This window comes from Salvelinus alpinus, chromosome 5 (assembly GCF_045679555.1).
Source record: "Salvelinus alpinus chromosome 5, SLU_Salpinus.1, whole genome shotgun sequence".
Classification (NCBI taxonomy): Eukaryota; Metazoa; Chordata; class Actinopteri; order Salmoniformes; family Salmonidae; genus Salvelinus; species Salvelinus alpinus.
In genome coordinates, this window is record NC_092090.1 from 72,439,108 (window position 1) to 72,463,651 (window position 24,544).

General features: G+C 41.7%; 1 protein-coding gene across 1 annotated transcript in view; it reads left to right on the forward strand.

The window, feature by feature from the left end:
* Positions 1–329: 329 nt before the first annotated feature.
* LOC139576722 (oxysterol-binding protein 2-like) overlaps positions 330–24,544 on the forward strand; it is a gene marked incomplete in the record, with an annotated part of 114,498 nt that continues 90,283 nt past the window's right edge. Inside the window, 2 exon segments of the mRNA XM_071403096.1 lie at positions 330–673; positions 12,798–13,006. Coding sequence (XP_071259197.1) covers positions 516–673; positions 12,798–13,006 — 367 coding nt within the window.

The window sequence follows — 24,544 nt, forward strand, 5'->3', positions numbered from 1 at the left end:
TATGGTGTGAGATGGTAGGCCTACCTGTGGAAATCATTTGTAAATTTTTGGGATCAATCTCGGGCTTTTAAGTTACGTTATTTAAAGAAATGTGCATTTGGAATATTGAACGTAGGGGAGAGCATATGACAGCTCTTAACGACGTGGCCATACAGGATTTTGATTCTATGATTGCCCATGTTACAGGTGTGACGAATGCCCTTAATTACTTCGCATGCTTTTCCTTTTTGTTTTGTATTTTAAAACGAGAAATTGAAGAAATGGGCGGGGTTTACGACTTTGTGGCTGTGGTAACTAGTGACAACCAGTTCCTCCTTCGCATCAGTTTTCATCCTTCCCCGTTTCCAGTGTAATGTGAAAGGGACGCCTAGTGTTTATCTCGCTCTCTCTGGTCTGGACCCTCCCCCGCACTCATCGGCGGTAGGTGTATATATGGGGAGAGCAGGATAGTGTTATTCGTTTCCGCGGTCCCTTGTTTATCCGGCTGCACACCGCAATCTGCAGCGGAGCTGAGGATGAGCGACCAGGGAAAGGGTTCGGCATCCACTCCTACAGGGGCCCTAGCGCCGGGGTCGGATACGTACAAAGGCTGGCTTTTTAAATGGACTAACTATTTGAAAGGGTATCAACGCCGATGGTTCGTCCTCAGCAATGGCCTTCTGTCGTATTACAGGTAAACATGCTGACACTAGTAGCTGAGCTAATTACAGTGTAATTACAGTATCAGCATGTGTAATAATATTACAATATATTTGTATAAGCCATAATTACAGGCTAACTACATGGTCTGGTATTGCAACTGCAAGTGTTAAACGAACACGAATGATGATGACAGCTACAGTACAGAGACAGTTGTGCCAACTTCTTGACACCAATTTAAGACAAACCCCATCATGTAACTTGTGTTGAAACTGTTCAGTGGGCGCTATTCTCACAGATAGCTAGCTAGGTAATACATGACATTATGCCAAGCCCTTTAAACTTAGCTAAGCAATGAAATCACTCTTTTAAAAAACATGTTATATGTTATTTAGAATGTTCAAATCATGTACCTACTGTACAGAATGACAGAATGCAAGTGGCTCAGCTGGCATGAGCTAGCTGTCACTGAAGCTAGCTAGAAATGGTTAGCTCTAACCAGGTTTTGCATATAATGCTACACAGTAAAATCGTAAGAGTTAATTAAACTCCTTTGGAGTCCAATTTAATGGTCCCACACCCATTTTGTGTTATAAGGGTACAAAGCCTTATTTGAATATTTCTTAATGTGTCACATTATGGAATTTTGCAATGTGATATCCAATCTCTTTTGGAATCCCACTAACAGGAACATATCCAGCACTTTTACATCACCCACAACTTGTATTTAGAATGCCTGTCATAGGGTGCATTCGTAAATTGCCTCCAGTGTGTCAGTGTGCTCAGGGTCGTTTGTAAATTCAGAGTTTTGTCAGATTGTCTGTTCATAAATTCAGAGCATTTCGCTCTCGGAGCGTTCAGAGCGCACACTGGACGCTCTGGCCGAAGAATAGAGTTGATCTGAACATTCTGTCACTCACAGCGGCAGTCAAGCACCCAAGCTAACTGGCTAAAGTTGGATAGCTTGCTAGCTACACACAGACACAAATGAGAGAACGGCTCACTATGACTACTTAACTTGCTCTAGCAGAACTGGTTAGGCTGCTTTCATGTTATCTAGAGCGTTAGTGACTGTAACTGTGCTGCTGGCAACAATTGAATTACTTAAAAAAATACTTAACTGACACCGCACAACACATGTTGAATTTTACCGTTCTTAAATTCATCAGTTATCCTGCGGTCTGGCACATTCAGACGAGATTGCTCTGAAATCGGAGTAGATAGCCAGAGTGAATTTACGTACTCACCCATAGTAGGGAAGAAAATAGAGTATATGGAGACTATCTACACCATGTCAACTGGAACAACTATCTCACTAACGGTTGCTAGAAAAATGTATATTTCTTATCTTTGTGTAGCGTGACATAAAAAAACTACCAATGTACATGTGAAAACACAGATATTGAAACAAACAATTTTTAAATCAACCTGCAACAGAGCATGCTGGGAAATAGAACCTCCCACATCTGTGGATAACTCCATAGATTGAACTCCCTGTCTCTGGTTACTCTAAATGGAGTTAAAAGTACTCCATCCACATCAACTCCAGCTATCAACACTAACTCCAGAGAGCATATCACTCTCTTGAGGGTTAAGCTAAATCCCAGTAGAGTCAATTGAACCCACATTTTTTTAACACTGTGATTTCAACTGTCGTTGATTTACTGTGTAGCTAGGTATACGTGCCAAGTCTTTGTTGATACTGGAACTCAGTCTAATAGGAATAAATGATCATGTATTCAGTTTAATGTTGGGCTAGCAAAATAATGAAATAATTATTTGGCCAGCTAGCTTGCTACTGTTAGCACAAATATAATTGGTTAGCAAGCGAGCTAGCTCACTAACTAGTCTCCCTGTCACCACAGTTCTTCTCTGCCACCCAAATTATTTTGTTAGCTACATATAATACACACTCAGATGATTGCATTTAGAATTGAACAGAAATGCACTCCACTGTATGTTGTCCCTGGGAGCAAACAAACATTGACGTGTAGAATGCAAGCATCCTCTCTCCCCACAGTAAACAGGTGCCACCTGTGTGCTGCTTATACTAATAACACCTGTGGCTCAGGTGCTTCCTGAATCGGAATCAAGTTTCCTCTGGGGGCTGGGCAGCCTTCTGAACAGGAGGACAGAGCGTAACAATGGAGGAGGTGGGTGGGGGAGTTACATGTAACAACTGTTGTTCACCCAACCCAATTTGACTGTGCTTAATTATTTAACAGAAAGTGGGAATATTCCTCTGAGGTCCTTCAAATGAGGTCCATCCAGAAACATCAGAGTTAAAAATGTTGACAATTTTGTTTGCTGTAGAAAGGGAGTGTAATTGGCTCCTAAAACCAGCGTAGGGGTTTTTAAGCCACTCAGTTTATGGGGTTCATGCTAGCAGGGTTTTGTCAAGGGCAGAGACAGCTCATGTGCTATATACAGTATATATATATAAAAATGTGTCACTTCAACCTACAATTATTTAAAGTCTCAAATGTTTGTTTTGACCTCACTGGAGGAAACAAGTACCTCTCCCATCAGGCCAAAATGTAGGCTAACTACCAGTAGTAGGCCTGGTGTCTGAAGGAGTCAGAGGGGATGGGGCCTGGTGGACACCAAACACATCTTATACCATTCTATAACATGCATATGACCACACCTTCACACACAAAGAGCCCTGTTGTCCTTTTGCCAGTGAGTGAGGGGTTAGTGGAAACTGAGACAAGGGAGCCAAAGTCCCACTCCTGTTTGTGCTGATGGTGAAAGGAAAGAACTCTGTCCCCTCAGTCTTCCCTCTATTAATAGTCATTATGTTGGAAGGTGACTGCTGTCTGATGTAACGGTAGCCTGTCGACATCTGAGCACAGAGGCAGTGGAGCGCACAGGTTCCCCACATAAGAAAGCCCGAGTAATGCCCCCCTCATCTCCTCTCTGCCAGGCAGAGCTCTCTGTGTGTGTCTGGCTGGAGGCTTTGTTTGTGCCTGCCTGCATGTGTAGAAGCTGTCTGTCTGCCTGTCTGAATTTTAAAGGGGTTCTAAATTAAAGCAGTAGCCCCTAACATGCCAATTATGTGTCTTCTCCATACCTGGAGGTTCTTACCGTACCTTTGATGTCTCCCACTCTGATGTACCACCATGATTTGCAAAACATCATTGGCTCAGCAGCACTGAGGTGGAGGCATTGCATGCATCACTATGTCTAGGCTCACTCCCACTCCCTTCATCCCATCCCCCCTTTCTCATTATTCTAGAGTCAAAGAGGGGAAGCAATGTTCTGTGTCAGTGCTCCAGTAGGTTGCAGCTGTGTCACCCTGTTTCAGAGAGATGTAACAGACATAATGCTCTATGTGGCTGCGGTCAATTTGTACCATTGAAACATGCAGTGTTCCATTCATGGATACTTCATCTGCTCTGAGCAGCAGTCAGTTCCTTTTGTCTTGTTTGTGTTATGTTTTCATGGTATTACTGTGTCAGACATGCATACTGTGCAGGCCTATAAGTATGACTGTAGTATGACTACGCAGCATTGATTACATGACAAGTTGTAGATGGACGCACGTTTAAGCCAGAATGACTCACTTCACGGGCATCACAACATGCACTGATCAGTTGTTGTGGCCTATGCAATCGATTCTGTTGCCCTTTTCAAAAGCAGGGATGACTAGTTATCCCTAAAGGGTGAGTCGATACCCACTTGACCAATGTCACTCGCTAATTTGACCCCAATGATGTTCAATGATCCCCGTTTCCCAGCCTAGTTGTGCCAAAGTCAGGGCTTGGTCGAAAAAAGCTGGTAGTGGCTGTGAAAGGCCAGTAGTGGACTATAATCTCTGGTCTGCAGCGTAGCTGACACATGACACACTCAGCATTTTGAGCCAGTTAAAATGTAACGGGGGTTTATAGAGATGCAACGTTTCACTTGCTCCATTGACTCGTCTTTGGTCTGACACGGCATCTCTGCTCAGGCTGCAGCCTCTCTTTTCCTCCACGTCAGCCTCCTTCCCCCACCATCTCCTGGTGTTCTACTCACCAGGCGGGCAGTGTAAATCACTGAGGTAAACAAGCACCATTATCTCACGGCATTGTGTGACATGGCCTCTTCCCGCCTCTTCTCCACCTATTTCATTTTTCACTTCTTAATTGACTTTTCCTCCCGGCTTTAACACGCTCGTCACAGCTTACTCACCTCGGAGAGGAAATCCGACTGAGTGATTTAGTAAAGATTACAAGACATTAGTCTGGAGCCCTGCTATCAATGCCTTCCTCAGACAGAGGCAGGTTCTGGGCTAGAGATGATGGAGAGGGGGAAAGGAGGGAACCTGTGATCTAACCACATTAGTGGGCTCCTTGGGCTCAGCACCAGGTCACTGAATGTGTGTGTGATAGAAAATGCACAATATGAAACACTTGGAGGTATTTAATATCCTCAGCTTCATTCTTTCAGCAGGTCATGTCATACTGTACGTGCCTTGGTGTGCTTGTCTCATGTTTTCATTAGGCCTACTCTCTCCCTCCTTAGTCACTACATGTGTTTTCCTCCTATCTCTACTTGTATAATGTGCTGTGCTCCCTTCTAACCATGCTGTATATTTCTCACTATCTTTACTCCTGTGTGTGTGTGTCTATCTGTAAAATGTATCTCCTGTGTGTCTGTCTCTGTATAATGCATCTCCTGTGTGTCTGTCTCTGTATAATATATCTCCTGTGTGTCTGTCTCTGTATAATGCATCTCCTGTGTGTTTGTCTCTGTAAAATGTATCTCCTGTGTGTCTGTCTCTGTAAAATGCATCTCCTGTGTGTCTGTCTCTGTATAATGCATCTCCTGTGTGTCTGTCTCTGTATAATATATCTCCTGTGTGTCTGTCTCTGTATAATATATCTCCTGTGTGTCTATCTGTAAAATGTATCTCCTGTGTGTCTGTCTCTGTAAAATGTATCTCCTGTGTGTCTGTCTCTGTATAATGCATCTCCTGTGTGTCTGTCTCTGTATAATATATCTCCTGTGTGTCTGTCTCTGTATAATATATCTCCTGTGTGTCTGTCTCTGTATAGGATATCTCCTGTGTGTTTGTCTCTGTATAATATATCTCCTGTGTGTCTGTGTCTGTATAATATATCTCCTGTGTGTCTGTCTCTGTATAATATATCTCCTGTGTGTCTGTCTCTGTATAGGATATCTCCTGTGTGTTTGTCTCTGTATAATATATCTCCTGTGTGTCTGTCTCTGTATAATATATCTCCTGTGTGTCTGTCTCTGTATAATATATCTCCTGTGTGTTTGTCTCTGTATAATATATCTCCTGTGTGTCTGTGTCTGTATAATATATCTCCTGTGTGTCTGTCTCTGTATAATATATCTCCTGTGTGTCTGTCTCTGTATAGGATATCTCCTGTGTGTTTGTCTCTGTATAATATATCTCCTGTGTGTCTGTGTCTGTATAATATATCTCCTGTGTGTCTGTCTCTGTATAATATATCTCCTGTGTGTCTGTCTCTGTATAATATATCTCCTGTGTGTCTGTCTCTGTATAATATATCTCCTGTGTGTCTGTCTCTGTATAATATATCTCCTGTGTGTCTGTCTCTGTATAATATATCTCCTGTGTGTCTGTCTCTGTATAGGATATCTCCTGTGTGTTTGTCTCTGTATAATATATCTCCTGTGTGTCTGTGTCTGTATAATATATCTCCTGTGTGTCTGTCTCTGTATAATATATCTCCTGTGTGTCTGTCTCTGTATAATATATCTCCTGTGTGTCTGTCTCTGTATAGGATATCTCCTGTGTGTTTGTCTCTGTATAATATATCTCCTGTGTGTCTGTCTCTGTATAATATATCTCCTGTGTGTCTGTCTCTGTATAATATATCTCCTGTGTGTTTGTCTCTGTATAATATATCTCCTGTGTGTCTGTGTCTGTATAATATATCTCCTGTGTGTCTGTCTCTGTATAATATATCTCCTGTGTGTCTGTCTCTGTATAATATATCTCCTGTGTGTCTGTCTCTGTATAATATATCTCCTGTGTGTCTGTGTCTGTATAATATATCTCCTGTGTGTCTGTCTCTGTATAATATATCTCCTGTGTGTCTGTCTCTGTATAATATATCTCCTGTGTGTCTGTCTCTGTATAATATATCTCCTGTGTGTCTGTCTCTGTATAATATATCTCCTGTGTGTCTGTCTCTGTATAATATACCTCCTGTGTATCCTGTGTGTCTGCTAATGCCTGTGGCAGCCAGTCTCTCTAGTGTGTTGAGACGCTGTTTTGTTTCATTACACGCCCCAGATCGGTGGATCTGTGTTTTGTCAGGATGTGTGGTGCTCAGGGGAATGACAGGTAAAATCCCCTTAATGCTTAACCAGCAAAGCACTACACAACACAACATACAGCACCTGCTGGCCCTCGCACTCCCTCTCTATCGGTCACTCTCTCTTCCCGCTCTCTTTACTGTCCCTCCCTATCTTTGATTGCTCTCTGTCTCTCCTCTCTCTGTGGAATTCCATGGTAACGGAATAGCACCTACACTCAAAAACCATTGATTTCAAAGTTTAACAAGGCCTACTTTTAACAATTTATGCATAACATTTTTCAAAAACACATTTACTGGAAATATTGTACAGATGCAAAGTTTGGTAACAGAATTTTAGTAAAATCTCCCACATTTACAAAAACTCTGCTTTGACATGACACATTGACTTTAAACAAATCTATTTTGGTTATTGAACTACAGTAAGTGAAGTGGATTTACAGCCGCTAACGGAATTGCGATGACGGAATTTCATCATTGTTCCCTTAGAAAAGAAATGCATAATTATGGATAGGTATGTCATTCTCTTCACAGTGATGTATCCTAAATAGGTACACAAAGGTATACATATGCAATATCCTCCTTTGCATGTTTGGGTATTATTCTACACACTGGTTATGATTTTAATGAGCTTTGCCCCCAATCCAAATTTCATAGACGTCTATGTTTCATAAGTTTGGACATCAAAGTACAGCACGGTAGAGCTCAGTAGAGTACAGTAGAGAACAACACCGCACAGTACAGTAGAGTTCAGTACAGTACAGTAGAGTTCAGTACAGTACAGTAGAGTTCAGTACAGTACAGTAGAGTTCAGCACAGTACAGTAGAGTTCAGTACAGTACAGTAGAGTTCAGTACAGTACAGTAGAGTTCAGTACAGTACAGTAGAGTTCAGTACAGTACAGTAGAGTTCAGTACAGTACAGTAGAGTTCAGTACAGTACAGTAGAGTTCAGTACAGTACAGTAGAGTTCAGTACAGTACAGTAGAGTTCAGCACAGTACAGTAGAGTTCAGTACAGTACAGTAGAGTTCAGTACAGTACAGTAGAGTTCAGTACAATACAGTACATTTGTGTACTCAACTCTAGTGTGCTCTGTTGTGTACTGTTCTGAACTCTACTTTACTGAACTATACTCACATTTTCTTTACTGAACTCTGCTCTATTGTAGAGTACTGCAGGGGTCTGCGTTTTTCACATAAGAAATATCTTGTTGCGTTTTGTAAACGCAGATCTAAAATGCTTCTTATTGTAGTTTCTGCTCGGCATCAGACTCATTTTGTGCTTCAGTTGCGCTTCTCAATTCAGATGAGAATTCACAAACGGCATTCATTCAGGAGCCAGCGCTTTGACTAATGTCTAGCTACTTTTCCTCTGGTTCTTTTCTTGGTGTTGCCAACTTTTCTTCAGTAAAATGCATTCACTTCAAGCAAAACATTAGGAAATGTAGCTGGCTACATTTTTGTTGTTGTTGTTGTTGTACTTTTACCCCTTTTTTGTGATATCCATTTGGTAGTTACAGTCGTGTCCCATCGCTGCAACTCCCATATGGAGTCAGGAGAGACGAAGGTCAAGAGCCATGCATCCTCCAAAACACGATCTTGCCAAGCTGCACTGCTTCTTGACACACTGCTCGATTAACCCGGAATCCAGCCGCACCAATGTGTCGGAGGAAATACTGTCCAACTGGTGACCGAAATCAGCTTGCAGGCGCCCGGCCCATCACAAGGAGTCACTAGAGCGCAATAGGACAAGGAAATCCCGGCCTGCCAACCCCTCGCCTAACCTGGACGATGCTGGACCATTTGTGCTCCGCCTCATGAGTCTCCTGGTCATGGCCGGCTGTGACACAGCCTGGGATCGAACCCGGGTTTGTAGTGAGGCCTCAAGCACTGCGATGCAGTTTCAATGTGGCACTGTCATAGGATGCCACCTTTCCAACAAGTCAGTTCGCCAAATGTCTGCCCTGCTAGAGCTGCCCCGGTCAACTGTAAGTGCTGTTATTGTGAAGTGGAAACGTCTAGGAGCAACAACGACTTAGCAGCGAAGTGATAGACCACACAAGCTCACAGAACGGAGCCGCCCGAGCGCTGAATCGCGGAGTAACGTCAGCACAATAACTGTTCCTCGGGAGCTTCATGAAATGGGTTTCCATGGTCGAGCAGCCGCACAAGTCTAAGACCACCATGCTCAATGCCAAGCGTTGGCTGGAGGGGTGTAAAGCTCGCCGCTATTGGACTCTGGAGCAGTGGAAATGCGTTCCCTGGAGTGATGAATCACTCTTCACCATTTCACTAGTCCAACGGACAAATCTGGGTTTGGTGGATGCCAGGAGAACATGACCTGCCCGAATGCATAGCGCCAACTGTGAAGTTTGGTGGAGGAGGAATAATGATCTGGGGCTGTTTTTCATGGTTCGGGCTAGGCCCATTAGTTCCAGTGAAGGAAATCTTAACGCTACAGCATACAATGACATTCTAGACAATTCTGTGCTTCAAACTTTGTGGCAACAGTTTGGGGAAGGCCCTTTCCTGTTTTAGCCTGACATTGCCTCCATTCACAAAGCGAGGCCCATACAAAAATGATTTGTCAAGATCGTCGTGGAAGAACTTGACTGGCCTGCACAGAGCTCTGACCTCAACCCCATTGAACACCTTCGGGATGAATTGGAACGCCAACTGCGAGCCAAGCCTAATCGCCAAAAATCGGTGCCCGACCTCACTAATGTTCTTGTGGCTGAATGGAAGCAAGACCCCGCAGCAATGTTCCTACATCTAGTGGAAGGCCTTCCCAGAAGAGTGGAGGCTGTTATAGCAGCAAAGGGGGGACCAACTCCATATTAATGCCCATGGAATGAGATGTTCGATGAGCAGGTGTCCACATACTTTTGGTCATGTAGTGTATGATGGCCATGTATCGAATTTGCAAAAAATACCTTGCTTTTTCATTGTAAGCTAATTTACTTGTGTGGCTGCCAGCCAAATAGCGAAATGTAAGTGTTAGTTGTCAGCTGTCTTTATATCAACATTATTGTGTTTTGAATGATGTATTTCTAATAACTTTTAAGGCTTTTTCTAGTATGTGTTTTCTAAGACCCCTTTTCCATCTGTTTGATCAGAAATCAAAGCACTTGCTTATTCCACATTTTTAGTCTGGAAAATATTTTTTTGTATGCCTTAATAGAAAAAAAAATAGACTCTTTGCTTTCATTTGACACCAGATTTGATATGTTCCTATGGACTTCAATTTTTGGTGCTTATGGGTCCTTTTACATGGAAATGACCGTTCTCTCTCTTACTCTCTTACTCCCCCATCTATTTCTGTCCTTATCTCTCTCTCTCAGCTTCTGCTGTGCCTTGACTCTGTAATTCCTGGGCCGTTGCATGGCCTTGCCTCCCCACAGGGCAGAGAGATCAGCATGGATCTTGACTTGCTCATCAGCAGACTCACAGTGGTGTGACCCAGTTATAGCTGGAGCTCTGGGCCGCTGGTGCTCGCTGTAGGCTGGGCTGTTGACAAACACTTCTCTTCCTGTGGCTTTGCATGACTGTGTCCCTATCCGGCCTAAAATGGAGCCAGGGAAAAGTTTCCCCAAAGTGCTTGTTTAGGATGAGCTTTACCTTTTAATCTCGGAACCCAGAACTAAATCCTGCGTGTACGCTGGCCGGCTACTCATGGCTGGGGTAAACATGAGAGACTAGCTTTACGTAGGCCAAAGTTGAACCAGTTGGAGCAGTGATGCTGAACTGATCCTGAGGCAGAGCTTAGAGACAGTAACTCTAAACTTTCCTCAGAGCCCAAAAGTGAGTTTTCGGTCATTTCAGGATAGAGACCCTGAACATGACTGTGTTCAGTTAAGGCCTGCCAATGTCTCGTGTGTGTGTGTGTGTGTGTGTGTGTGTGTGTGTGTGTGTGTGTGTGTGTGTGTGTGTGTGTGTGTGTGTGTGTGTGTGTGTGTGTGTGTGTGTGTGTGTGTGTGTGTGTGTGTGTGTGTGTGTGTGTGTGTGTGTTTGTTGGTGCAATTGGCAGAATACTGCTGTGAGAGCTGGTTCTGGCAGTGGGGGCCAGGGGTCAATGAGGATGGATGTTGGGGACACATTTCGGTACACACACACACACACACCACAGGGCGTGTGTTGTATTAATCCCTCAGAAACTGCTTGAGCTTAGCTGTTCTCACCATTACAGGAGGTCAGTGATCTGACATATCACCAGGGAACTGCAACGGATACTAAGTAACTTATGTCTGGGACTTGGACAACGGTGTACAACCAGATAGCCTACACACAGCCCATCCCTTCCCTGTGGAAATGTCTGTTGTGCTCTGAGTGTGTTCACATTCAAATGCGCCTTATTCGGTTGCTGAGGATAAAGGCTGTGAGCTGTCACTGATCTGCTGCTCTGCTCAACAGCTTGTCTGCCCTCAGTGAGGGGTTAGACAAACACCCTGGTCCTACCACACGACCTAATAAATACTAAGAAGACTGAATTATCCCAAGACAACTATTTGTTTGGTTAATCATATTACTCTTCTTCTGAGGATTTTAAAGATGTCATTCACCTCTGTCTGTTCTCTGATGATAGGCCAGCAGCTACAGTTTGCTCATACTAATGATGATTATTGTAAATGTGGAAATGAATTGGTCCAAGCAAGGCAATTCTCTTCCCGTTTCTCTCTCTCTTTCTCACTGTCGTCTCTCTCCCTTTTTCTCTCTCTCTCTCCCACCCTTTTTCTCTCTCTTTCTCTCTGTCCTTTGTCCTCAGTGTTATTCATTGTTTGGTTTTGTCCATTTATAGGGGCTTGGAGTCACACAATGGCCTCGTTATCCAACATTCTGTGGCCCAATCAAAGTGCAACACTAGTTCCTCTGCCCAGGACACACACAGTCACTCCCTTAGCACAGCCACCAGAACATGTCGAGTGATTGACGATACTGTTCTCTAGTTTGTGTATGTTTGAACATGTACACATACACCGTGCTGGCTGTATGTGGAAATATGTGCAGTGTGCACATGCTGGGGACAGAAAACACTGTTACACAGAAGGCTAAAATGGGCTAGAGACAGTAAGCCAAGGAAGGCTCTTGACTGTTTCATGCCTTTCAAAGCCACTATCTTTTAACTTCACACTGCATGTGTTCCTATTTCTGTCTCTATCCCTCCGCCTCCTCCCTGCCCTGCTTGATAGCCTCCTCCCGCCTGTACCTGTACCTGAGCCTGTACCTGTACCTGTACCTGAGCCTGGCCACATCGCCACATATCTAAATAATGAGGTGTTTTGTCATGTTTATCAAGCCACAAGTATGAAGCGACTGCATACAGGAAGGACATTTGCACTTCAGTGTCTAGTCAGACATACAGTAGGCTAGTGGTAGAGACAACGCATTGGGATTTCACTACTAATCAGCCTTTCTCTCTGTTTCTGTTTTTGTCCCCGTCTCTGTCCCTGTGTTTCCATATCTGTTTCTGTGATTTGTTCTGTGATTTGGTGTATCTGTGTCTCGTCTCTGTCTGTCCCTGTGTCTTTTCCTGGTCTCTGTCTGTCTCTGTGTCTTTGCCCCATCTCTCTCTGTCTCTGTGTCTTGGCCCCGTGTCTCTGTCTGTCTGTGTCTTGGCCCCGTGTCTGTTTGTGTCTTGGCCCCGTCTCTCTCTGTCTCTGTGTCTTGGCCCCGTCTCTCTTTATGTCTGTCTCTGTGTATTGGCCCTGTCTCTCTCTCTCTGTCTGTCTGCGTCTTGGCCCCGTGTCTGTCTGTGTCTTGGCCCCGTCTCTCTCTCTCTGTCTGTCTCTGTGTCTTGGCCCCGTCTCTCTGTCTGTCTCTGTCTTGTCCCCGTCTCTCTCTGTCTGTCTGGGTGTCCCCCTGCAGGACTCAGGCAGAGATGGCCCATACATGTCGTGGCACTATCAACCTGGCCACAGCCCATATCGACACGGAGGATGCCTGTAACATTGTCCTGAGCAGCGGCGGTCGCACCTACCACCTGAAGGCCAGCACTGAGGTGGAGCGCCAGAGATGGGTCACAGCGCTGGAGCTGGCCAAGGCTAAAGCCATCCGCATGATGAACGACCAGTCTGGTAAGAAGACGTGTTGTTTAATAATGTTATGATGATTTAATATAAAGGGACTTCCCGCTGTGAGTCCTGTATTTGTATTTCATTATTTAGACCATCATTGTAGAAGAGAGTTTACTTTCAATTTGTTTAACTAGGCAAGTCAGTTAAGAACAAATTCTTATTTACAGTGACAGCCTACCCCGGCCAAACTCTACCCTAACAACGCTGGGCCCATTGTGAGCTGTCCTAAGGGACTCCCGATCACAGCCGGTTGTGATACAGCCCGGGATCGAACCAGGGTCTGTAGTGACATATCTAGCACTGCAATGCAGTGCCTTAGACCGCTTCGCCACCCGGGAGTCCTAACAGGCTAAATAAAGGTGAAGTAGATAGATTACTTTGCAAAGGAATGGGAGAAGGAGGTTATATCATTGTTTACAGAGAGCGGGTTTATGTATTGTGTGTCTTGTTGACAGGTATGTTAGTTTAGTTGAACAAATTCACAGTCGGTAAAAGGTATGTCACTCACTTTATGGTCCAACATGTTCAGAATGTCACTCTGTCCCGACAGACGGCCTATGCTCTGGTCTCCAGTGTCCACTGGTATTTGTGCCGGACGTTTTGGTCAACAATCTTACCAGAAAACTCTTTGGGGTCTCCATTGTGGCCACATGGGGGCAGTGTGGTCCTCTCTCTCAATAAGGAGGTTGGAACGTGGAAGACAGACTACTACTGTATGCTGCTACCGTTACCGTGAGAACCAGCCGCTCATTCAGTCTCTTGACAACAGAACTCTCTCCTTTCCAAGAGGACTCATTCTTGTTGCTTGTGATTGGTGTCTGTGGTCAAAAGGCTGTGGGAAAAGCCTGGGAGGGCCTTTCTTCTTCACATTTAACCATGACTGGCAGTAGCCCAACCCCTGCCTGCTCTAGTCTAGTCTACTAACTACAGTGCACAGTGTCCCTAGAAAGACAGGCTATATATTCCCCTGACCTCCATTTTAAAGTCAGCTCTCTAATTTTAGAGTGATCGCGTGAAACGGGGAGAGAGGCAGGGAGGGAGAGAGAGAGAGAGAAAGAATACAACTTATCACTTATCACTCACAATTAGACAGGCACAGTTTTGAAAAAGTTTTAACTGTGTGTTTTGTGTGTTTACAACATTAGGCTCTACCCTATGTGTTTGTGTAGCCAGCCCTGAGTGTTTGTCTCTGAGTGTGTCTAGTGCATAGGTCCCCTCAGTCTCAGGTGTGGTAATGGAGCCGTTTCTGCTGTCTGTCTGTCTGTCTGTCCGTCCGTCCGTCCGTCTGTCTGTCTGAGGCTGAGCCCAGGGTGGGTGGTGAGTACTAGACACCAACACAGCGCTCCCCTGTAGACTCATTAACCAGGCAGGAGAGGAGAGCCAGTGAAACTCGGCGCGCGCGCGACACACACTCTTAGAAAATAGGGATCCAAAAGGGTTCTTCGGCTGTCCCTAGGAGAACCCTTTTTGGTTCCAGGTAGAATCCTTTTTGGTTCCAGGTAGAATCCTTTTTGGTTCCAGGTAGAATACTTTTTGGTTCCAGGTAGAATACTTTTTGGTTCCAGGTAGAACCTTTTTTGGTTCCAGGTAGAACCCTTTTGGGCTCCATGTAGAACCATCTGTAGAAAGGGTTCTACATGGAACCCTATAGGGTTCTACCTGCAACCAAAAAGGGTTATTCAGACGATTCTCCTATGGGAACAGCCAGAGAACCCTTTAAGGTTTTTTCTTAGAATGCACAAACATACACACATAGATAGAGACTCACACACAGATATAAAATCAGTGGTCAGTTTATTAGGTACACCCATTTAGTACTGGGTCGGACCCCCCTTTGCCTCCAGAACAGCCTGAACTCTTCGGGGCATAGACACGTTGGTATCAAGGGACCTACCGTGTGCCAGGAAGACATTCTTCATGCCATTACACCACCACCACCAGCCTGTACTGTTGACACCAGGCAGGATGGGGTCATGCTTTTTACGCCAAATCCTGATTCTGTCATCAGCATGACGCAACAGGAACCGGGATTCGTTGGACGAGGCAATGTTTATTCACTCCTCAATATTGTCCAGTGTTGGGGATTGTGTGCCCACTGGATCAGCTTATTCTTGTTTTTATCTGATAGGGGTGGAACCCGGTTTGGTCGCCTGCTGCAATAGCCCATCCGTGACCAGGACCGACAAGTTGTGCGTCCCGAGATGCCGTTCTGCACACCACTGTTGTACTGCGCCATTATTTGTCTGTTTGTGGCCCGCCTGTTAGCTTGCACAATTCTTGCCATTCTCCTTCGACCTCTCTTCAACGAGCTGTTTTTGCTCACAGGACTGCCACTGACTGGATGGTTTTTGTTTGTAGCACTATTCTCGGTAAACCCTAGACACTGATCAAGTTCAGTCAGGAAGGCTGGTCTGATTGGCTTGTCACTTTTAAGTCATCTAGTAAACACATATAATTCACATCTCTTCCTATCTCACTCATCAGCATAGTATTTATATAGTCGTGTTTATAATAATAACTCACCAGCATAGTATTTATATAGTAGTGTTTATAATAATAACTCATAAGCATAGTATTTATATAGTAGTGTTTATAATAATAACTCATCAGCATAGTATTTATATAGTAGTGTTTATAATAATAACTCATCAGTACAGTATTTATATAGTAGTGTTTATAATAATAACTCATCAGTATAGTATTTATATAGTAGTGTTTATAATCATCAGCATAGTATTTATACAGTAGTGTTTATAATAATAACTCATCAGTATAGTATTTATATAGTAGTGTTTATAATAATAACTCATCAGCATAGTATTTATATTGTAGTGTTTATAATAATAACTCATCAGTATAGTATTTATATAGTAGTGTTTATAATAATAACTCATCAGCATAGTATTTATACAGTAGTGTTTATAATAATAACTCATCAGCATAGTATTTATATAGTAGTGTTTATAATAATAACTCATCAGTATAGTATTTATATAGTAGTGTTTATAATAATAACTCATCAGCATAGTATTTATATAGTAGTGTTTATAATAATAACTCATCAGCATAGTATTTATATAGTAGTGTTTATAATAATAACTCATCAGTATAGTATTTATATAGTAGTGTTTATAATAATAACTCATCAGCATAGTATTTATATAGTAGTGTTTATAATAATAACTCATCAGCATAGTATTTATATAGTAGTGTTTATAATAATAACTCATCAGTATAGTATTTATATAGTAGTGTTTATAATAATAACTCATCAGCATAGTATTTATATAGTAGTGTCTATAATAATAACTCATCAGTATAGTATTTATATAGTAGTGTTTATAATAACAACTCATCAGCATAGTATTTATATAGTAGTGTTTATAATAATAACTCATCAGCATAGTATTTATAAAGTAGTGTTTCTAATCATAACTCATCAGCATAGTATTTATATAGTAGTGTTTCTAATAATAACTCATCAGTATAGTATTTATATAGTAGTGTTTATAATAATAACTCACCAGCATAGTATTTATAAAGTAGTGTTTATAATAATAACTCATCAGTATAGTATTTATATAGTAGTGTTTATAATAATAACTCATCAGTATAGTATTTATATAGTAGTGTTTATAATAATAACTCATCAGCATAGTATTTATATAGTAGTGTTTATAATAATAACTCATCAGCATAGTATTTATATAGTAGTGTTTATAATAATAACTCATCAGCATATTATTTATAAAGTAGTGTTTATAATAATAACTCATCAGTATAGTATTTCTATAGTAGTGTTTATAATAACTCATCAGTATAGTATTTATATAGTAGTGTTTATAATAATAACTCATCAGCATAGTATTTATATAGTAGTGTTTATAATAATAACTCATCAGTATAGTATTTATATAGTAGTGTTTATAATAATAACTCATCAGCATAGTATTTATATAGTAGTGTTTATAATAATAACTCATCAGCATAGTATTTATATAGTAGTGTTTATAATAATAACTCATCAGTATAGTATTTATATAGTAGTGTTTATAATAATAACTCATCAGCATAGTATTTATATAGTAGTGTTTATAATAATAACTCATCAGCATAGTATTTATATAGTAGTGTTTATAATAATAACTCATCAGTATAGTATTTATATAGTAGTGTTTATAATAATAACTCATCAGCATAGTATTTATATAGTAGTGTCTATAATAATAACTCATCAGTATAGTATTTATATAGTAGTGTTTATAATAACAACTCATCAGCATAGTATTTATATAGTAGTGTTTATAATAATAACTCATCAGCATAGTATTTATAAAGTAGTGTTTATAATAATAACTCATCAGCATAGTATTTATATAGTAGTGTTTCTAATAATAACTCATCAGTATAGTATTTATATAGTAGTGTTTATAATAATAACTCACCAGCATAGTATTTATAAAGTAGTGTTTATAATAATAACTTATCAGTATAGTATTTATATAGTAGTGTTTATAATAATAACTCATCAGTATAGTATTTATATAGTAGTGTTTATAATAATAACTCATCAGCATAGTATTTATATAGTAGTGTTTATAATAATAACTCATCAGCATAGTATTTATATAGTAGTGTTTATAATAATAACTCATCAGCATATTATTTATAAAGTAGTGTTTATAATAATAACTCATCAGTATAGTATTTCTATAGTAGTGTTTATAATAACTCATCAGTATAGTATTTATATAGTAGTGTTTATAATAACTCATCAGTATAGTATTTATATAGTAGTGTCTATAATAATAACTCATCAGTATAGTATTTATAAAGTAGTGTTTATAATAATAACTCGTCAGTATAGTATTTATAAAGTAGTGTTTATAATAATAACTCATCAGCATAGTATTTATATAGTAGTGTTTATAATAATAACTCATCAGCATAGTATTTATAAAGTAGTGTTTATAATAATAACTCATCAGCATAGTATTTATATAGTAGTGTTTATAATAACAACTCATCAGCATAGTATTTATATAGTAGTGTTTATAATAACAACTCATCAGCATAGTATTTATATAGTAGTGTTTATAATAATAACTCACCAGCATAGTATTTATACAGTAGTGTTTATAATAATAACTCATCAGCATAGTATTTATATAGTAGTGTTTATAATAATAACTCACCAGCATAGTATTTATACAGTAGTGTTTATAATAATAACTCATCAGCATAGTATTTATAAAGTAGTGTTGATAATAATAACTCATCAGCATAGTATTTATATAGTAGTGTTTATAATAATAACTCATCAGCATAGTATTTATAAAGTTGTGTTTATAATAATAACTCATCAGCATAGCCGGTATTTATAGGGTAATGTTTACGCATGGGCGGTATACCGTATACTGGGGTATTTTGAAATAGCCCCGGGATGGTTTTTCAATACCGTTGAAACTATTTATTTGAAGATGTTTTATTTTTACATTTGGATATTTACAGCTACTTTTTAAGTAAATACCTGCAGTCAACTTGTGCAATACGTTAGGAGATAAAGAAGATTGCCTTCTTCATTTCCCCTGTCACATAATGTTTCAATATGAAGATTACCTGTAGTCCCCAGTCACTTGGTGTTTGTTTACAAGCACACAACGTTGAGAGACCTGAGCCTTGAAAGTCACTCACTGTTGTGCAGCATGCGCCAGGCAATCTAGTTACAGTTTGGAATTCACAACTAAATGTTTGCCAGCTAGATATCTTATAACTATTAACTGTTTAAAATGTGCTAAATGCTCTGCAGTAGTGCATTGGTTTGCTAATTTAGTAGCTAGTTAGCTATCTAGCTAAATGGTTAGCTTCTTTCAAAATCAAATTTAGCTTGGTAAACACAGAGAATCCCCTCCTGGATCGAGAGCCTTGCTCTCTAATATCGTTGTGTATGCAGCAAACTGAGTAGCATTTTTTAGCTACTTGTATAACTTTATGAGCTGGGATATCTATCATGCAAATACTTTAGGTCAGAGACTGTGTCAAATGTTCGCAATGCGCTCATTAGCATTTAGTTAGCATTCTCTATGGGATTTTACATGTACTTGTTAGCATGACTATCCTTCAGATTACAAAGGTTCAGTGGGGTTTGAAAATAGCGACCCCTGTGTTCAGTGCCGGTATTACTGAATATCCTGGTATGGCACAAGGTCGGTTTGACAATCTGGATACCGCCCAAGCCTAGTAGTGTGTATAGTGTTACCTCATTAGCACCGCAGGTATCCATGGTAGTGGTTCTAATGTTACCTCATCAGCTTAGTAGGTATTTATATGGAAGTGTCATAATGTTACCTCATCAGCATAGCATCAAGTCTCTCCTCCTCCTGTACTATTAACAATCATGCGGAATGTCAATCACCTATTAACTTCAGCCTATGAGCATTGCACACTAAGGCAATTCCACCACGCTTGTTGATTAACCTATGGGCTCACTCGTGCAATAAACACTTCCCTTTCTTTCAACCAATGGGCATGAATCTAGGAGAGTATTTATATGTCAACTCAAACCTTGTGTCTCCCACTTGCTGTTTTGTAGCAACAGTCTTTCAACGACCTTCCACCTCCCCACCAACTGAAGGCCCGTCCTTGGATCATCGTTCTCCCAGTGGGAGGGTTTCGATGCCAGCTGCCTAGCATAGGGCAACCTGTCATCAGCATCTGGTTCTGAGGAGCGTTCCTTGGAGACGAGGCCTACCCCAAACTATTCAATAATATTCCAGATTATATTCGGTCTCTGTTGTCATTCAGTTAAGCCTGTCGCTCTGCTTTGCTTTATCTCGGCCAGGTCGCAGTTGTAAATGAGAATTAGTTCTCAACTGGCCTACCTGGTTAAATAAAAGTACTTGATTGAAATATAGAGACACAGAGACAATGGAGTTGGCTAGATTTATGTTGATCCACTCTACCCTGGGATAGATTGATACAGAGGGAGGCGAGATGGGGGTGTGGATCAGTTTGTGTTGAGCTTTTATAATGTCCTTGAGACAGCCTTTCCTTTTAGAAGAGCAGTGTGCTAGACAGTTAGCCAGATGCCCACTCAGACTCAGGAAATTCATAGTGAACCAGTACTGAGGAGAGGGCCAGGGCCAGTAGGTGAAGGGAAACCCTTCATAGCACTAAATGGGATATTGTAGCCTGTGTTGAGTATGATAGATGTTTATCTCCTCAGGGGGACTATGCAGTAGAGCTGGGACGATAAACCGGAAATTATCGATACCGACCATTTATCGACTGATATCGAGAATAACGATAAGTAGCCTCAAGGAGGAATGTAAGGTTTAAAATTTAAAAAATCCTCCTAATATAGGCTATTGGAACAATAATACACCCTTTTCCTTTTTTAAATGTATTTTACCTTTATTTAACTAGGCAAGTCAGTTAAGAACAAATTCTTATTTTCAATGACAGCCTAGGAGCAGTGGGTTAACTGCCTGTTCAGGGGCAGAACAACAGATTTGTACCTTTTCAGCTCATGGATTTGAACTTGCAACCTTTCGGTTACTAGTCCAACACTCTAACCACCAGGCTACCCTGCTGCCCCTTTAAATGAGCCATGAACACAACCAGTCATGTTTTCATCTGATTGTCAAACAAATCACTTAAAAAACGAAGTTACCTTTGCACGTTAAAAATAATTCCAGCACCTGAAAAGTGCACTGTGCACCCTCCAACGTTCCTTCAGTTTGTAAGTGACTGAAACAAGCCCACCAGAGGAAGCATCCGAGCAAGCAAAACACTCCTCTGTCTTACATGCCATAGTCTTTTTGGCCAGACAGCATCAGATCCAGATCAACCTACAGCAGCACGTGTGTTAAACAAATATTGTTTATCTTTCTTTCTCTGCCTCAATGCTGCAGCTTAATTTCAATTGTCACGTTTCCAATCATATCACAAGAAAGTGGAGTATGAGGGGGCCTTAAGCGGAGACATTATATAAAAACACATTACTAGTATAAAAAATGTATTTTATGCCCAACTCACGAGTCCACTTGATGATCTGAGGCCTAAGGCAATTGCCTCTTCTGCATAATGGTAAGTCCACTACTGGTAGTAATACTTATATAAAAAAGTAACTGGTGTGTGTGTGTGTAAGCGTGCAACGTGTTTGGATAGTTCTCTCCCCAGCTCCCATACGCCTCACTGCCTCTAGAATGATGAGTTAACACAAAGACCTGAGGGCCAGAGAGACACACACAACCATGGAGGAGTAAACATACTAAATCAGTGTGTGGGAATGAGTAACCGTGTGGGAATGAGTACCGTGTGGGAATGAGTAACCGTGTGGGAATGAGTAACCGTGTGGGAATGAGTACCGTGTGGGAATGAGAAACGTGTGGGAATGAGTAACGTGTGGGAATGAGTAACCGTGTGGGAATGAGTAACCGTGTGGGAATGAGTAACCGTGTGGGAATGAGTAACCGTGTGGGAATGAGTAACCGTGTGGGAATGAGTAACCGTGTGGGAATGAGTAACCGTGTGGGAATGAGTACCGTGTGGGAATGAGTACCGTGTGGGAATGAGTACCGTGTGGGAATGAGTACCGTGTGGGAATGAGTAACCATGTGGGAATGAGTAACCGTGTGTGATTTAGCGAGAGAGAGTTGTTTATCAACGGTAAATTCAAGACATGGCAGGTGAAAGTATTATGTCATTAGGTGCTCTAAGAACATCATGTTGTGTGTTTGACTATACAGGGCAGGTATGTTTTCTTCCTTCACACACCACCTCTCTCTGTGTCCCAGTGCTGCTGTTTGTCACATCCTCTCCATCTCCTGACAATCTCCTGAGGGGGATGGAGCTAATGCTTAAACACACCACACAAACACACACAAAACACACCACAACACACACCACACACACACACACACACACACACACACACACACACACACACACACACACACACACACACACACACACACACACACACACACACACACACCACACACACACCTACCTCCAATACTGTGTGTGGATCCATATACCATTGAGCTGTGATCATGGACAGACTCACAGGACCACAGTAGCTCCTAACTGAAGTCAATTTAACTGAAGTAAATTCCTCTTTTCCACTTGATTAATCTGTAATTAGTGACAGAGCTGCTGCTCTTTCTTCATTAACGGAGTCATGTTTGCCGTGGTTGAACAGCACTAATCCTCTAGAGGTACAACTGGCTGTTACAGCTAATAAATCTCTATGTTATGTAAGCAGCCAGCAGGGGACAGTGTTTCTCCTCATACAGCCCCAACTCAATGCATTTCTCACTTGGTTTGTTAAACAATATGAATTCAATGAGAAATACAGTAAAGAAAATATGTAGTAAAAAAATTATAAACCAGGTTAAATAAAACATGTAGGAGAAATTGTGCAGTACAGCAGTGGGCAGTGAATCATGGTAAATGGAATATTGCTATATTATAAACTGGGTGGTTCGAGCCCTGAATGCTGATTGGCTGACAGCCGTGGTATATCAGACCGTATATCACGGGTATGACAAAACATTTTATTTGCACTGCTCTAATTACGTTGGTAACCAGTTTATAATAGCAATAAGGCACCTCTGGGGTTTGTGGTATATGGCCAATATACCATGGCTAAGGGCTGTGTCCAGGCACTCTGCATTGCGTCGTAAATAAGAACAGCCCTTAGCCGTGGTATATTGGACATATACCACACCCCCTCAGGCCTTATTGATTAAATATATGGTATAACACTGTGTTAAATAGAAATTCCGAGCAGAGCTGTGACAGAGCAGCTCCTGGCCAGGTGCCTTCCTTCCTGTGTCTTTCCATGCAGCTCCTTCAGTCCTCTCCTCACTGCTGGACTAGAGTTGCTGTATTAGACTAATGGAGGAGCTGCCGGGAGGAGACATTCGATTGGCCTGGTTTAGGTGGAGGGGAACAGGAACAGGAACAGTCAGGTGGCAGACACACAGAGGAGGCTCTCCCTCCATGGATGCCTCCCAAATGGCACCCTATTCCCTATAGTTCCCATATAGGTCTCTGGTAAAAAATAGTATACTATATTGCAAATAGGGTGCCATTTGGATCGCACGCTCTCCCTCCATGTGTGCTCTGTCCAGCTCAATGTGGGAACAGAGTTATGTGCCTCTCAGTTGATCACAGTGAAGGCCATGGCCATGCATTGATCTGACTGGCTAAACGGAGATGCTCGGTACACTATGTCGATACGCTATGTCAATCGATACGGGACACAAATCTTCTGTATGTGAATAGGCTGTGGTGCTGCTGCTGTTGTGTGTGATATGTTTTTGCATTTGGTGATGTGTGTGAGCATTTGTTTTTTGCAGTTGCCGGTGTGTGCGTGTGTGTGAGGGATGTAAGCTGGTGGAGTTAGTGAGTGATTGATGGCTGTATTGAAGCTGGTGGCTGAACTCAGCTTTATGGGATGACTTTGTCCCTACCTCCCATGGCTTTCACTGTCCACACCGCTGTTTATCTACACCCCTTGTCTGTTAGAACGGTCCCATGAGATGGGAAGCATCCATCCACGCCACCCCCCCTTCACATACTCCCACAGTCCCACCATGTCTATGCTCACTCCCTCCCTCCCTCGCACCACAGTACAGTAGGCTATATCCTTCCCTCTTTCTCCCTTCTTGCTTTCATCTCCTCTCCCCCCATCCCACCCCACCCACTGAGGAGGCTGGGTGGGTGGGTAGAAGTGTATGGTAATTCTCTGTCCATGGTCCTGAAACTTAGAGCGTATCGAAGGGATCAGTATTGGGATTGATTAGGAAAGCCTGTTGGAACATGCCTCACTGGTTACCCCTGCTTTATCCCTCCCTCTCTCTCTTCCTCCCTTTCCCTCCTCTCTTCACTCCCTCCCCGGTCTCCTCTCCCCGACCGTCTCCCTGCTTTCTTTCCCCACATTCGCTCTTTCTCCCTCCCTCCCTGTTTCTCTTGTTTGCGGTCACTCTCTTTCTCTCTCTCTCCCACTCTCGTTCTTTCTCAGTAAGTGGTTTACTGGGAATCTCCCTCCGAGGGGCTCAGTCCTGAATGGAATCACCTTCTTATGCCTTTTCCAACTCATGCTCCGTACATCTTCCCAATTATCCCATTCCTAAAGAATTCCTTTCTCCCACATGGACTGGACTGGACAGAGAAAAAGGCAAGAGCCAGAATTCAAGCACATTTAAACCTGTGAGTAAGTATAGCTTTCTCTCCATTCAACTCATGCTCAGAGGGATAAAGGCTTGAGGAATAGTCGGGGTTAGTTATTCATTTGTGTGAGAGTGCTGAGTACTGCTGCTATTCAACTGTCTCAACGTGCATAGGCTTCATTCATATACTAAACGGATGAACCTGAGTTCTGCTACCAGATGTTTTTGTTAAGATGTTGAAATGCCAGAAAGATTAGTTGCTGTACCTGCGCCAAAACTCCAGTAGTTTTCCTTATAAATCAAATCAAAGTTTATTCGTCACATACACAGTTTACAGTGTACAGTGTATTTACACAGT